This window comes from Acanthochromis polyacanthus, chromosome 15, assembly GCF_021347895.1.
Source record: "Acanthochromis polyacanthus isolate Apoly-LR-REF ecotype Palm Island chromosome 15, KAUST_Apoly_ChrSc, whole genome shotgun sequence".
NCBI lineage: Eukaryota > Metazoa > Chordata > Actinopteri > Pomacentridae > Acanthochromis > Acanthochromis polyacanthus.
Genome location: NC_067127.1, coordinates 20,718,119 through 20,734,297, shown reverse-complemented (window position 1 = coordinate 20,734,297; position 16,179 = coordinate 20,718,119). Strand labels below are relative to the sequence as shown.

The 16,179-nt window shown below is 39.4% G+C and overlaps 1 protein-coding gene across 8 annotated transcripts in view; it reads left to right on the top strand.

The window, feature by feature from the left end:
* col13a1 (collagen, type XIII, alpha 1) overlaps nt 1–16,179 on the top strand; it is a 68,264-nt gene that overhangs the window by 16,979 nt on the left and 35,106 nt on the right. For 5 of the 8 annotated variants that reach the window (XM_051960051.1, XM_051960048.1, XM_051960047.1 and 2 more), the window contains exons 8-16: nt 1,083–1,109; nt 1,209–1,235; nt 1,689–1,715; nt 3,002–3,073; nt 5,499–5,561; nt 8,065–8,157; nt 11,567–11,608; nt 11,717–11,734; nt 12,746–12,790. In XM_051960051.1, coding sequence (XP_051816011.1) covers nt 1,083–1,109; nt 1,209–1,235; nt 1,689–1,715; nt 3,002–3,073; nt 5,499–5,561; nt 8,065–8,157; nt 11,567–11,608; nt 11,717–11,734; nt 12,746–12,790 — 414 coding nt within the window. Of the gene's footprint in view, nt 1–1,082; nt 1,110–1,208; nt 1,236–1,688; nt 1,716–3,001; nt 3,074–4,947; nt 4,990–5,498; nt 5,562–8,064; nt 8,158–11,566; nt 11,609–11,716; nt 11,735–12,745; nt 12,791–16,179 lie in introns of all 8 variants that reach the window. The other 3 variants (XM_051960050.1, XM_051960049.1, XM_051960052.1) reach the window with 3 other exon arrangements.

Genomic DNA, 16,179 nt, shown 5'->3' with positions numbered 1-16,179 from the left:
TTGATGTCTTCAGTATTAATCTCCAATATGTAAAATAATTTAATAACAAGAAGTTTTACCAAACTTGGACTGCCAGGCGACAAAGATGACCCCTGTGTCCTTGAAAATGAGGTCACGGTCACCAAATGCGAACTTGACCTGTGTCTTATTATGGTACAGCTGTGTACCAAATATGGTGAGGCTACATCAATATTTTATCGAGTTATCGCGTGGAAACCAAATTGTTACAGACAAACAAGCAACCAACCAACCAAGACCATGTAGCTCAAAACAATACCTTCCGGAAAACGCAGTTTTGCCGAGCGGCAAAAACCATTGAGTTGGTGTGTCCAAACTTTTGACTGATAGTGTAGGTCTTAGTGTTGCCCAGTTAGATTGATACTCCAGGTGTATCACACCCACCACTGATTTCAGAAGCTTCTGTTGTACCATGATTTTACAGAAATTCACTTGTGGTCAGGCAAGAGGGGAAGCCTAAATGCCATGGTTGGTTTTTCAAATCAGGGGGACTTGTAGCTACTACATTCAGCTCCAGTAAACTCTGTCAGAATAACTTTAAAAAATTCCAGGAGTCCAAGTCGGGTTGGATACTTTTAAAATAAAGCTGAATGTTAATTATGGCCGCATAATGACTTCATGTTCCTTTGTCTCCTTCCTGACAAATGTGAGGCAGCACTGAAAGGGGCTTTGAGAGGCCGTCTGTAGATGTTGCTGATGCTGCTGCTTTCACAAAGTAGCTTCTTAGTTTGCGGGGTCACTAGCATGGAGTGCAATGGATGCGTCCTACTGGGCCTGTTCCCTGAGTTCATTAATCAACCAGTCGCTGCACTCTGACAGCTCCTGAAAGGAGGCACACCCAGCACCTAATGGAAAGTCAAACGGAGGGCCTTTTTCCTAACAAATAATTCGAAAGGACGCCTGTTACAGTTAATTCATCAGTTTGATTGATAACTTGTTTGCTCATTTCACCCATGTTAAACAAAAGACTTCATTTTCAGTAATATTGAGTTTTCTGTTCAGCTTCAAATCAATGCCTATTATCACGCATTCTTAAAACAGACTGTGCTGTTGGTGTCTTTCAGGGTCAGCGAGGTCCTAAAGGGCTCCCAGTAAGTTTCTGAAGTCTGATGTCTTGAGAAAACAAGCGGCTAATCTTTTGGGTTTAAAACCGCTCACTTCTCGCTTTCACCTGTTGTTATTCCTTCTAGGGGGAACCCGGACCCAAAGGAGAGAAGGTGAGACATGGTTTGAAAAGTTTGACAACCAGCTGTGGTGGAATTAGTATTTAGATCATGTACTTAAACAAGCAGAGGTGGAGACATCCTGACGTAGCAAGGGTTAAGCTCTACTTGAAAACACTAAATCCTAGATTTCTCAATGCAACATGATTATCATATTAAACCCTACCTTCCTTGTCAACACCAAGGTCTGTCAGACTCAGTGTATCTAGTATGTAACAGAGACTTTGTGAGAAAAATTATATTCAAGTCCACTGTGAAATAACTCAAAGATGTCATTATGTTCTCCTAATTTTGGCAAAGCTCCTCTAGAGCGACAGATCACATTAGAATGCTTTTGCAAAGTGAAAAATTTGAAGCTGATTTTAAGAATTTTGCCTGAAAGTATGTGAAAATTTCAACTCTCTGTGATGTTCTTATTTCTGATTGAACATTTTCTGTTCTCTTTAGGGCACATGTGGAGACTACACACACCGGGTAAAAACTCTTATTACATTATTGTGTAACTAATGCGCTCTCATTACTTTTTCACAAAAGCTACCACTTCTCCAGTGTTTATGCCAAAATTTAAAAATGATTTTAACACATTTGGTGTTGCTATAGCTGTCTTAAACTGTTTTGTATTCTATCCTACAGCATTTAACATCCCAGGTTTTCATTGTCACAGCAGAATAAAAAAGTGAAGTTGGAAGAGAAGAAACTGCTGCAGAAGCTAGATAGGCCAATGGTGTGTAGCACAGCCATGGGGAGCGCATACAGAGCTCTGCAGTCCTTTGGCCGGCTGTCTCCAGGGTTTGGTTAGTTGAGAGAAAACAGGGCAATTACCGGCGGCCTGCTGGAGCATACAGTCATACGTGATAAGAGCCTTTGAGTGGGGGTGCCAAGAATAAGAGTCTCCTGTGTAATCGGGGATTTTTCAGATAGCTAGGCCCATTTTCGTCGCAGTTCAATCTTTCTCTTATTAAACGTCTCCTGCTTAATTTGTTTTTAATCATGAAATTTGTCTGTTTCTCCAAAAGCTCCTGAAAATAAGTGTGAGATACATGCTGAAATGACTATTATTGTAGCATGGTGTTGTATCGTAGATCTCTGGACAGTAAATGCTTCCGGCTTGATGAATTTGAGAATGGGGAATTTAGAGAAGGAAGGGCCCAAAGAGAATTTGGGGTTTGATGTTTTTAGCTTGTCAGGAAGTCAACTCCATCTTTTTCTAACAAGCTATATGCCTGTTGAAATTGTTTTTAATGCACTCCTCAGGGCCCCCTGCAGCAGTCTGCATGGGAGGTCCATTTCCAGTGTCTGCTCACACTCCAGACCTCATAGTGAGACCCATGGGGATTAGGGGGTTTCTGTTTGTGGAGGTAAAATGTACAGTTTTGTTGGAGGTTGTCTTTCATTACAGAGCCAGCAAGATCAGCAAATACTTCCTCTGTAAATGGTATTTCAGCAGGAACCCCCTGGTCATATCAGTGCTGCATTTGGAGGATGTGGTTAGCCTAGCTTAGCATAAAATGAGCTAGTCTAGAGTTGTCCAGATTGAAAAAAATAAATCTGCCAACAACTGTATCTTCAGTTATGTAGACTACCGGTCAGACGGAAGGAAGGAAAGAAGGAAAGAAAGAATCTGAACCTTTTGACCTATACCTTTAAACCTGGATCTCAAGTCAGACTTCCCAAGATGATTCGCTTTTTGTTTTGTTGGTTAATGGCTCATTGCCTTTATTATTAGCACTGATTAAAACAGCCACTTCCCTGTTGTGTAGGGCCTCTTTGTGCAGGATGTTCCTCTGAAAACCCTGGCTGCCTTGCGCTCCAGTCAGGCTCTGATGTCAAAGGTTTGTGGGTGACTCCAGAAACCCTGTTAGATAATCCTCTGGGGTGTCACCAAGTCGTGCCGCAAAGAGAGCCAGTGCCATGAACAAGGGCACTCCTCAACCCTCTGCTCTCCACCCACAAAAACTGATAGATATGAAAATCAAATAACCCTGTTTTGTTAAAAGGTTGTCAGGTTACTTGTTTGGTTCAGCAGTCTTCAACTCACGTTGGCTGAAAGAATAATAAATTTAAGAAATAGATGAAAAGAAAAAAAAATTTTGTCCACACAGATGCCAATATTAAAATCAAATGACTGAACTGAATAAAAACATCTTTTTCCTTATGTGTGCACGTGATGTAGAAAAAGAATTAATCACAAAATAAATTGGCAGATTTATTTACAGATTCTTTAAAAATTCTCAGTCAGACAATGTCTGACATCTTACGTTGAATTAAATTTTCAGCAATTTGAAATTAGTATTTAAATGCATCTCAGTCCATGAGCAGTTCCACAAGGAATTTCTTATAACAAATAATAATAACAGTAATAATATATGTAGAACTAATAATAATGTTAACAAGAAAAGCACTCAGAGTGTTCCACCAAGGCTGCTCAGTTGTATCATTTTCAATGGCTGAAATCTTGAAAAAATTTGTGGCAGAGATCACAGCAACAAAGAATGTGACCATTTAATATAGATGTTACCCACAAACAAAGTGACCTTGCGCTGAGCACAGCCGTGTGTTATGCATCTGTACGTTATGTACGATTACCTAATCGTATGACCTAAATATGTAGCAGGCGGTGGGAATTGATGGGACTCCGAAGCACACCCACAGTTTAATCAATTGTTCCTTGTATCATTTCTGATGGATAAGTCCGGATAAGTCCCCAGCAGTCGATTTGTAGTAGGATCACAATCATGTGATCGCAGCAGGCAGCTGACGTAGCGCAACAAATCCGTGGATTCAGACTATAAGCTGCATCACTGCCAAAATCTACTCACTTGGTCCTTGTGTCATTTCTGACCTTCCCTGAAAATTTCATCCAAATTCTGTTTTTGAGTCATGTTTTGAGTAACAGAAAGACAGACAGACAACCCAACGGCAATTGTCACGTAATTTCGCCGAGGCTCTGCCTATTTGGCGAAGTGGTATTGTTCATAATAATAATAATAACAATACTATGAGGCTTCAGTTCATTATCTACCCTTTCTTTAATCTACAGTCTATCTGGGGTAAAACATAACAAAATAAGATACATAGGATGCATAGTAGTAAACAAAAAAAGATTCAGTATAATCAAGCAAAATTGGTTTAAAATAAGTAATTGTAATTTAATATATTCATTTCTTCATGCATAGTTTTACCATAGACATAAACACACATAGAAATGGATGTTTTTATTTGTTTTTAAATCTGGCATTATTATTTCACTTTAATATTGGCGCCTTTGACTTCTATTCTTTTAAATCTGTTTCCAGTTGTGGTGGATAGCTGGAAATGATGAGGGACATACCAACAGACTTGCCTACTTTTACTACTTTTATATCCCTACTTATAATTACTTGTAACATGCTGTATATATTTCCATAGAAAAAGCACAATGGCTATTTTGATGATAGAAATAATAAAGACACTACATAACATTAAAGCAGTAAAAGAGGGGTGGATACTTATTTTTGGTTTACTGTACTGGGTTAAGGTGGTCTTTGCTGTATTTTTTTGCTGCATAGTGAAATCTGTGGAAATATGTACGCTAAGTAAAAAGTAGGCAAGTTGCATGGAGTTGTTCCTATTTGGTGTCAGTGGGGAAAAAAGCAGTTGTCAGCAGGAACTTACCTGTGCTGGCCTCTCCTAAACTTATATCTGATCGTGCTGGTCATCTCAACAGAAGCGGCGTATTGTACAGCCCTGTGTTGGACAGTTGGCCACAGTAAGTCTGGATGTGTACTGTAACTATATTGCTGTACTCTCTTTGTGGCAAGACTGGCGCCCACCTCTGCTCTGTCGCAATCTAGGGGCCTGAGTTATTAATGGGGACACTGATGCATACAAATCCTGAGTAGAGGATGCTTGATGATTTGCAATAAACACACTCTAACAGCATTAAGACATTTGAATGCTTTCATATTTCTTTGAAATAAAGAAGCATCACAGTACATCAGCCATCCCCTTTGCCACATCAGGCCCGTAGTTTGCTGTGCTGGTGCCTCCGCGGTCTTTCCTTTCTTCAGCCTAGTTTCCTTTTTCTCTCCTTTGACTTCCCATTTCCCTGCTTTTTACTCTCATGTTCTATTTCTCTTTTTCCTCCATATCCCTGCCCCTTTCCCCTCCTCTTTCTCCTGGTTCTACCCTGTTTCTTTTCTCTGGCCTCCTGGTGACCTTTACCCTGTGACCTTTTTGCACCGCTGGCCACCTACGCTTTGTGACTCCCCCTGGCAGATGTTGCCCATCACCGTGCGCAACATGCCCTCAATAAGCCCTCTAATCCTAAAACGCCTCAAGGTACAATTCTCTCTGCTCCCTACTTGCCCCACTCATTTCTGCCCTCTGTGTGAATGCCAGCCGCCGTTGCCATCCGTCGCCAAAACCGACTCTCCATCGTCATGCTGTCACTTAGCAACATTTGGCTGCTACTGCTTTTGCAATATTAATCATATTCAAAGGTAAAGGTGTTCTCTTTCAGCAATGCATATCAAAAAATCAAGACAAATATTGCATATTATGCTGCATTGATCTTTATATGCACTCAAAATCTGAAATAATAATGAAACTATTTGTTTCTGTTTTATGTGGGGGTTAGATGATGGCAAGGTCAGACAACAAAAACAAATACGGGTAATGTAGGTTTTAAAAAACAGATTTTCACTAATAAATCACAAAAATAAAAGAAAAATCAAAATAACAAATATAGCAGAAAATATATCCAAGTAGGCTAAATACAATATTCATCCATCCATCCTCACTAGGGTAGCGGGGGGTGCTGGAGCCTATTCCAGCTGACTCAGGCGAAGGCAGGGGACACCCTGGACAGGTCGCAGTCTAGCTGGAAACTCCTGATTTTTAATGGAATATCTACATAGGAGTACAGAGGCACATTTCCAGCAACAATCACTCCTGTGTTCTAATGCTACAATGTGCTAGCTAATGGTGTTGAAAGGCTAATTGATGATTAGAAAACCCATGTGCAGTTACATTAGCAGATGAATAAAAGTGTGAGTTTTCATGGAAACATGAAATTGCCTGGGTCACCTCAAACTTTTAATGGTAGTATAGGTTCATTCATGAATGCGGTTAAATTGTCCAGAACAGCAGATTTTATTATTAGGTTTTGGCAGCTCCCCGTATCAATTTATGCTTAAACCCTGAGAAAACTGTCCAGACTGATAAATAATATCTGGACTCACCACAATACAAAAGTAATGATACAATATGGATTTATTGCAGATGGATTTGTTTTCCATTGTCTTGGAATAGAAGCTTGGCAGGTCTCTCTGGCCCTGTGCTACTGTACATGTGCTCCTTCAGTTACACAGTGATTGTTGACTGAAGTATGGCCAGCACTTTGTTTTAGGAACTTCTCTAAGTCAGACCATATGTGCAAATCAATCAAGCACTACAGCATAATGCATTAAATGTATGTTCAAACTTGTTGCCCTCCATGGTAACGGATATTTCCACATGTAGGCATATTCTCAGTGAAATATTGACCTGTTATGAAGAAAAAAAAAGATTTTATGAGTTGCAAAAGATGTAAAGTAGGAATTATTTAACATAAATATAAAGGAGCAGATTCAGAATGTGTAGCAGTCAGACATTCATTTCAACAAATATATTAATTCCTTATATCTTGTGCTTATTATAAATTTCCTTTATTTTGTATTGCTTAGTCTTGGCTTTGGTTTGAGATAATCATCAGGGCTATGGTTATTAGTGGGCAGTCTTCAGAGTAATCACATGCAGATATGTTGCGAACTTTAAAGTAGCTACAAGAGACATTAATGTAAAAATTTTACCCAAAGCTAAACTTGAAAAGCAGTATACCTTTGATGACAAAATTAGAGACACAAGAACAAACAAAAGCAAGCAAAAAGCCTTACATTATGTCACATATTTCCTACTGCCTTGCTCTTTAAACAAAAGTAGCCGCTGAGCAAAAACAACGTTGTAACCACAGTAAATACACATTTTTCTGATCTGAAGATATAAGCTTTCTATGGCGCTCCAGTACCAATCGTTAAGCTAATGGAACTTGCTCAGGTGTCATGTGACCAAAACCTGGTCCCGTGACAGAGGAAATCATAAGCCCTGTCTTGGTTCAAAGATGGCCTCAGAACTTTTTGGACCATTTCATGCTAGATCTGTCCTCAGTGTTGTAAACAGTTTCCAGGTACTGGATATACTTGTGATACTCTGGGTGCTTTTACCTCATATATAGAGAAGGCTCCAAAATTAGTAGATAGCCAGAGAAAGATCCCAGACACCATTCTAATTCATTGTCATCTTGAACATGATACTTGCTCCACAACCCCATGGTCTATGCTGGGACCCCTGGCCATCCAAGTGGTCATAGCCAGTGAACCGAAGCACTGAGATCATGTCAATGCTGCCTGATGCTGAGACCCATTTTGCTTTCATATCTTTTGACCCCATACTTAATAAGATACTGTCACAAGGGTCCTTGATCATGTCCTTACAATTGAGCAAGTTCCATTCCAGAGGGTCATATATATATTGAATATATATTGAATAATATATATATAGAAAGCCCTTGAAAAGCTAGTAAGTAAACCTTGAGATTGGAGTATTTTATCAGAGAGGTGTTTGAAGCTTAAAAATGAAACTGTGCTGAAGCATTATAACCGCTTGCCTTACTCCCGAGCTAACTTTCTCTGCAAAAAACCCCATCGCTGGTGCATTTCTTGTGGTGTAGAATGAGGTTGTAATCGCATGGCCAGTGTGGCAGAGCTCCCTCCAGCATGGCAGGTTGTAACTCATGGTCTTTCAGCAGGGCGAGCCTGGAGCACAGGGACCCCCAGGACCTCCAGGACCCCCCGGACCAGCTGGGGTCCCAGGACTAGATGGAGCCAGTGGCCCACCGGTGAGTCCCAGTCTGAGTTTAAACTGACATTTGAATTCTACCCATTTACTTGTTGGATTGCCATCATATGAAATATTGCAGTTCTTTGCACAAAAAAGCACAAAAGCAGCTTAAACTACGGGAACCAGAGCTTTTTTTTTTTATCAGTGGCCAGTCAGTGTGAAACTACTGCTCAATATCTTCTGTCTTTGGTTTTCAGCCCCAAGATCACTGATTTTCACTGAATACCTGAGAATAAATACATGATTTTCTGCCTCCCTCGCCTCCTGTCTGCTCTGCTGGCTATAGCCGAAAAATGACAGATAATGGGTGACACAGACACCCCTATTTAATGTCAGAATAATGTGGGAGCAGTGGGTTTCCAGATGTCCATTCAGACAGATCATAAATCTCACTCAAGTGTGATGATGAGTCCGAGGGCACGCAGAATACAAAGCCAGAGTCGATTAACTGCAGCCTGGCAGCAATGCAGACTTTTTTTTTTTTTCTAAATGTTAGTTTTTAGATCCATTTTTAAGCTCCTGTCAAAGTGTAACGCTTTGTTAACAGAAGTTGTTCATTGTATACCATAACATGGAATCAGGTATAGTTTGTACATCAGTTTAATCCAAATACATAGCTGATAAAAGCAAAGCCATCAGTGCTTTTGTCATTCTATAGTTCCATGCCTGCTGCCACACTGCTCATATGAAAGCTCTGCTGCTGCTGCCATCATTGTTTCAATAGCCCAACCCCAGAACTTACCTATAACCAGTGAGATCAAACCCTTCATGCTAAATATTAATGCTGTACAGTACTTTTATGAATATTTTTGCTATGTGTTGGCTCACTAAATGTTTCTCTGTGAGGCAATTTTGGAGAACAGTTTATTTTAGGGTTCCCTGCCTAATTTTATCGAAGAATCACAACATTATACCCATCCTGACTTAATATGCTGTTGCTCTTTGCATGCAACAAAACAGCTCCAACCTACTTTCCAAGACTCCTGAAGATGCTCCGTGATGTCTTCTATCAATATCTTAACAGTATTGTCCTTCCTGGGACCAATATCTATAAAATCTCAGAAGATGCTTTCATCCAGTTAACAGGTCATAATGATTTGCCATCTAATGTATCCCAGCCATTACCATGTGCTATAGTTACTAGATAATCAACATTATACAGTCAAGTCCATAAATATTTGGACATTGAAACCATTTCAGCATTTCAGCTCTTATACCACAACAATGGATTTGAAATGAAACAGACAAAATGTGCTTTAAATGCAGACTTTCAGCTTTGATTTGAGGATATTTACACCCAAATCACGTGAATAGTGTAGGAATCAAAACACATTTTATATGTGCACTCCACATTTTAGAGGGAACAAAAATTATTGGACAAACTAACATAGTCATTTGTCAAATTGTCACTTTTAATATTTGTTTGCAAATCCTTTGCAGTCAATGACAACCTGAAGTCTGGAACCCACAGACATCACTGGACGTTGGGTTTGGTCCCTGGCGATGCTCTGCCAGGCCTCTGCTGCTGCTGTCTTCAGTTCTTGCTTGTTCTTGGGACACTTTCCCTTCACTTTTGTCTTCAGCAAGTGAAAAGCAGCTCAGTTGGGTTCAGATCAGGTGATTGACTTGGTCATTGCTGAACATTCCACTTATTTGCATTAAAAACTCTTTGGTTGTTTTCGCAGTATGCTTCGAGTCATTGTCCATGTGCACTGGGAAGCTCTGCCCATTGAGTTATGAAGCATTTGGCTGAATTTGAGCAGATAATATTGCCCACAGCACTCCAAAATTCATCTTACTGCTTTTGTCAGCAGTCACATCATCAGTAAATATCAGAGAACCAGTTCCATTGGCAGCCATACATGACCACAGCATTACACTACCACCACCATGGTTCACTGATGAGGTGATATTCTTTGGATTTTGAGCAGTTCCTTCCCTTCTCCAGATTCTTCTCTTCCCAGCATTCTGGTACAAGTTGATCTTTGTCCCATCTGTCCATGGGATGTTGTTCCACAACTCCACAGCCTCTTTTAGATGTTTTTGTTTTTTGGCAAACTCTAATCTGATCTTCCTGTGTTTGAGGCTCACCAATGGTTTATACGTTGTGGTGAACCCTCTGTATTGACTCTGGTGATGTCTTCTCTTAATTGTAGACTTTGACACAGACATGCTGACCTTCTCGAGAGTGTTTTTGATCTGGCCAACTGGTGTGAAGGGGCCAGATCAGGGGAAAGGGTTCTTCTGTCATCCACCACACTTGTTTTCTGTGGTCTTCTGGGTCTTTTGACGTTTTTGAGCTCACCAGTGTATTCTTTCTTTTTAAGCCAAACAGTTGATTTGGCCATACCTAATGTTTTTGCTATCTCTTGAATGGGTTTGTTTTGATTTTTCAGCCTAATGACGGCTTGCTTCACTGATAATGACAGCTCTTTGGAATTCATATTAAGAGGTGATCTCACCAGATTCCAAATCTAAATACCAGACTTGAAATGAACTCTCGACCTTTTATCTGCTCCTTGTAAATGAAATAATGAGGGAATAACGCACACCTGGAACAGCTGAGCAACCGTCTTTTGCTCCCTTTAAAAGGTGGAGGGCACATGTAAAATGTGTTGTTATTCCTAAACTATTTACGTAATTTGGATGTAAATACCCTCAAATTAAAGCTGAAAGTCTCCACTTAAAGCCCATCCTGATTGTTTCATTTCAAATCCATTGTGGTGGTGTATAAAGCAGAAATGCTGAATTGTGTCAATCTCCTGATATTTATGGACCTCACTGTATGCTTTATCTGTGAGCAGCCATAATGTTTTTTTCTCATCAATGTGCAACCACAAATCTGAGCTTTCTTTGTAAGTAATGTAAAAGATGCATTTGTAAAACAGGAGAGTAATGGTCGACAGGAGAGGAAATGGATATCCACAGGTGCTTTCTTTTTTCTAGGAATGTTCAGTTCAGTCAGTGTCAAACACTTTCCTAAATTTCCTGGCTATCTCTTAATACTTTTTCTATCATGTTGTTAACTTTGCTTCCTCCCTGTGAATTATGACAGATTCTTGCCATGTGGGATAATAAAAAATTACCACTTTCGATATTGTAAATAGAGCGTGGACTGGAAATGCTTCGCTTTAAGACACCATTAAAATCTGGACATGTTCATGCCTGTGCCTTAAAGTTAATCAATTCTTTGTTGCTGTTTGAGAGCATAAAACTTTTTGTCCACTTTCCACCTGGATGACTGCTGGATCTGCTTGTAAAAGTTACTCTAGTGGGGAAGGAATTTATTATCATGCTTTCATTGCATCCACAAAATGCATCATTTGTACATTTAAATATCACTTAGGAACAAGTATTGCAAGCAGATTTTAGATTCAGTGAAAATTTTTTTTGCTCTTTTCATGCAGGGCAAGCCCGGGGAGCCGGGAAAACCAGGAAAAGATCCAAGGGTAAGCGCTGGTTTAGTGACTCCTCCACTTTTATTTTTCCGGTACTATCTCATCAGTGAAAGTTTGCTGAGGTGACATTAACTTGTGATTTCTACACTGTTTTTGCAGCTTATACCAGGACTAAAGGTAAACACAATTCTTCTTTTGTCCCAACAACAATATCTGAATGCTGAAAAAACTTGATTAGCATCACTGTGGCCTCTCTGGATGTCTTTACAGTTATTACAGAAAAACACGCTTTGGCCCAAATAAAACAAGTCACATGGATCGAGTCAAGCTGTTTCCACTAGGCCTCTGTGCAGCTGCTCTGAAGTTCAAACAAGCCATTTACACAACAAAAATACTCTACGGCAGATCTCCACATGATGCATTAATTGTCATGGGTTATTTAAATGGAGGAATGTAGATTGTGAGGTCAGAGAAATGAGTCCTGTAAATACCTCTCGCTGTGGAAAACAAGCTGAATCTCACAGCAGGAAGCGATTCGTACTGTAAAAGGATTAAGCATCAGGATTATTAGCTGAGCAGTTTTATCAGAAAACATCAAAGTGGAAGACATGATTCCAAAGCCCTCTTATTAAGCCTCAACCATCTGCTTGTCTAAACTTAAGTAAAAAAAAGGTATTTGTTACACTGGTTGGACTTCTACTTTATATGTAGACATATCATTGAGTGAACTGGGTGTGCCAGGAGAAAAGTTGAAGTCCATTCTGTGTGTCACTTTAGAAAAAGGATATTATCCGTTGAAAACAGAAAGCGATTGTATTAGTTTGGATTTGTGAAATTCAACACTCAGTCTACTGTTCACATTGTCTAATGAGCAACTGATTACCATTTCCCCAGTAATGGTGGATGTGGTACTGCATAGATTGATGCTAAAGCACAAGGAAGCATTATTTTATTCTTTGCTCTCTTGCTTTGGCTCGAAAACATACCGTTTTGTAGCATACCAATCTTTCAGCAGATAGTTTAGAAAGAAAGTAGTTGTAGAACAAAGTCCTACTTGTAGAGTGCCACAGGAGAACCTGGGTTCAACAAATCCTTTGCCCCTTTGCTTGTGTTGTGACGATTCATGATCTGTTGACTGTTTACTGTGAATCGGTGTTCAATTCATATTTGTATTTTCTCTATTCACAGGGTGACCGAGGTGATGTAGGCCCACAAGGCCCTGAAGGCCCAAAGGTATTTCACTTTTTACCATTATCACATTTAAGTGAAGTGTTCTGTGTTTCAGTGTGGTTCAGGAGAAAACATTAGCATTAGACTCTAAAGAATTACACAGAATTCTTTAAATCTGCCCTCACCTCTTTCTGAAAAATTTCACTTGCGAAACAATCCCAAATTCAGTCAACAACAGTTCCATAGCCATAAGGTCACCATAAATAACCTTGGGATCTGTTTGTCAGAGACACTGGGGAGAATTTTGAAATATACTGTCTTTGTCCTCATCCCTAGACCACAAGAAGAATGTTAAAGCTCAGCAAAAGAGACATTTTTTCTCTCACCTAATCACAACTGAGTTAGGGTGTATGGCTACTACATTAAAAGCACCCATCTAATATTCTGTAGATCTCTCTTGTGCATCTAAAACATCTCTGACCTGTCGAGGCCCAGATTACAGATCCACAGACCTCAGAATGTGTGCTGTGGTATCAGGCACCAGGATGATAGCAGCAGATCCTTCATTTTTTTAGTTGTGAGGTGGTGTCTCCAATGGATCTTGCTTTTTTTCCAGCAACATCCCAGAGATGCTTGATTGAACTGAGATCTGGGGAATTTTCAGATCGAGTCAACACCACAAACTCTTTGTCATGTTTCTCAAACCCTTCCAGAACATGTTTGCAGTGAAGCATGGAGCATTATACTGCTGAAAAAACAACAACATGCCATCAGGGAATACTGTTTTCATTCAGGAGTGTATATGGTTTTTAACAATATTTAGGTAAGGTGCTATGTCAAAGTAGCATCTACATAAAAGACAGGACCCAAGATTTCACAGAAGAACATTGCTGCCAGCTTTCCATTTTCCAATAGCATACCTCTGTCCACCTGGCATTAAAGAAAACATGACTCATCTGACCAGGCCACCTTCTTCCATTGCTCCATGGTGCAGTTCTGATGCTCTCATGTCCACTGCAGGTGCTTTCAACAGTGAACAGCGCAAGGGGCTATGGCTGCACTCCAGAGCTTTGATGGCCTCTTCGTGACATCTTACCTATCTTCGATAATCTTTGCAGGAAAAATGTGGCAAAAAAATTAAAATACAGCACATGGTTTCCTGTAACAATGCCGAAGTATACTTTAAGCCACAGTAAAATCACATGGATTTTGTCATTATGGTAGTCACGCGCAGCTTTTGCTCTTTGTTTTGTCGTGTAAACAAAGCTACAACAGACCCAGCAGACAAACAGAGTGTTTTAGCACAGTGTATGTTGTGTTCTTTTCTCAGAGGCAGCATCTGGCCCTTCACAACAAGCAACACATTTTTTTCATTTATATTAAATTGTAAAAACAATGCATTAAATTCATCTTTGGGAGTTGCGTTGACATGATATCATAAAAATACCAAGGCCCTGACCTCACAAAACGGTGCAGGTAGCATCTGCTGCCACATTAATGGTTTTGACATTTATTTAGTGGAAAGTGTTCACTGGGTTATTGCATAATAGTCTCCTTAGGACTGAATCGTCAAGGATGAACACAGCATGCAGCAATATAAATGTTTAGTATATACACATACACACAGAATTGTGTTTTCATCACTTTAGAGAACATTGTATTTATTTACATGAATTTCTAAACACTTATTCTGACATAACTACTGCATCTCTTAGATCCTAAATTAAACACAAACTCTCCTTAATATTAAACCAGCTCTTAAATTGAATGATTTATTATAAAGGATCTTGTTTTTTGTTCAAAATGCAGGTCCTCACAATGTTACTCTGTAAACAGATTCATGTCCACACAGTATGAGTAATACAAGTACACACACACACACGCACACACACACATGCATACACACTGAATGGCTGGCAGCTTAAAAGTTCGAACCTCGTCTTTGAAGCTGTGTGCGGGTCCATGTGAGCTATGTGCTCTACACTCACCTCATACTTGTCCTTCCCGACTTCAGCTATTGCTCAACAGACTTTCTCTAGAGGACACAGGCACACAAACACACACATATGTTTATCAGCTAACTGAAGCCATTATATGACATTACTAGAGTTTTGGGGGCAGAATAGATGGCATTTAGAGAGATGTCAAAAATGTGAAAAGAAAAAGGGACATACAAATAGAAAGCAAGCAAAATGAAAATAGTATAATAGTAGAGATTAGGGTGGCATGTTTTTAAATAATAAAGAAGTGTGTCTGTGATAGGTCAGAGAGAGGGTTGTCTCAGGTAGGAACTAAAAGTTTTGTTAAAGCAGGAAGGATTTACTTGAATGATATGAAGAGACTTTAGTGTATATTAAACTAGCATTAAGTTACTTAAAGGCTCTGTTGATCACTCAGTTTGTCTGTCTTCTGTTGGTGCTGACCACCAGTGGTTTTAGTGCACAGTAGCAGCGGTGAAAACCAAAACCGTGAGCTGAGAGAGGCAAAAAGGCTAATCTTATTTTTCAGTGTGATCTGTGGTCTGTGGTCTGTACACTGTCCGCTCAGCATGATGAAATTCAGAGGTGGACAGAGTAGCCAAAAAATTGTACTCAAGTAAGAGTAATGTTACTTCAGAATAATATTGCTCAAGTAGAAGTAAAAAGTAGTCATTCAAAAATTACTAGAGTAAGAGTAAAAAAGTATTTGGTGGAAAGACTACTCAAGTACTGAAAGTACTGAGTAACTGTTTGACTGGCTGTATGCTAAGAAAAAACAAGATTTGGAAATTTGTGTTTCTTGTGCCTGAACTCGTCATTTTTTAAAGATGTTATTTAATTTTGCTATTTTTTATTTTATTATTTGGAAATACCAGAATTTGCAAATTATTTTAAATTTTTGTCTGTCTGATCACATCATTTCTAAAGATATAAATCAGACATTACAGTCAAACAGTTACTCAGTACTTTCAGTACTTGACTAGTCTTTCCACCAAATACTTTTTACTCTTACTTGAGTAATTTTTTGAATGACTACTTTTTACTTCTACTTGAGCAATATTATTCTGAAGTAACATTACTCTTACTTGAGTACGACTTTTTGGCTACTCTGTCCACCTCTGATGAAATTGTTTGGTTAGGTAGGAAACAGATCTTAAATACAGTGTTGCTACAAACTGTGTGTCTGTAACATTATGTGGCAAAACCACAGTGGTTCATCTGATCCTGTCAGTACAAGAGCGACTCCTTTCGTGTTACTCAGTTACTTTACTCATTGTTTTTCAATAGATTTAAAGAATTAGCAGTGCTTTAAAGACGCAGCATGATTTTAGTATGATATATGTAAAATGAACTACGGGCTGTGCTTAGCGTCACAAGATTGATTCACAGTGAAAATGTAGTGACCTTTTCACGTTTTTACTGCTGCTTTCCCGAGGCTGGGACTGCTGGAACAACCTTGTTCCTGTGAGCTTC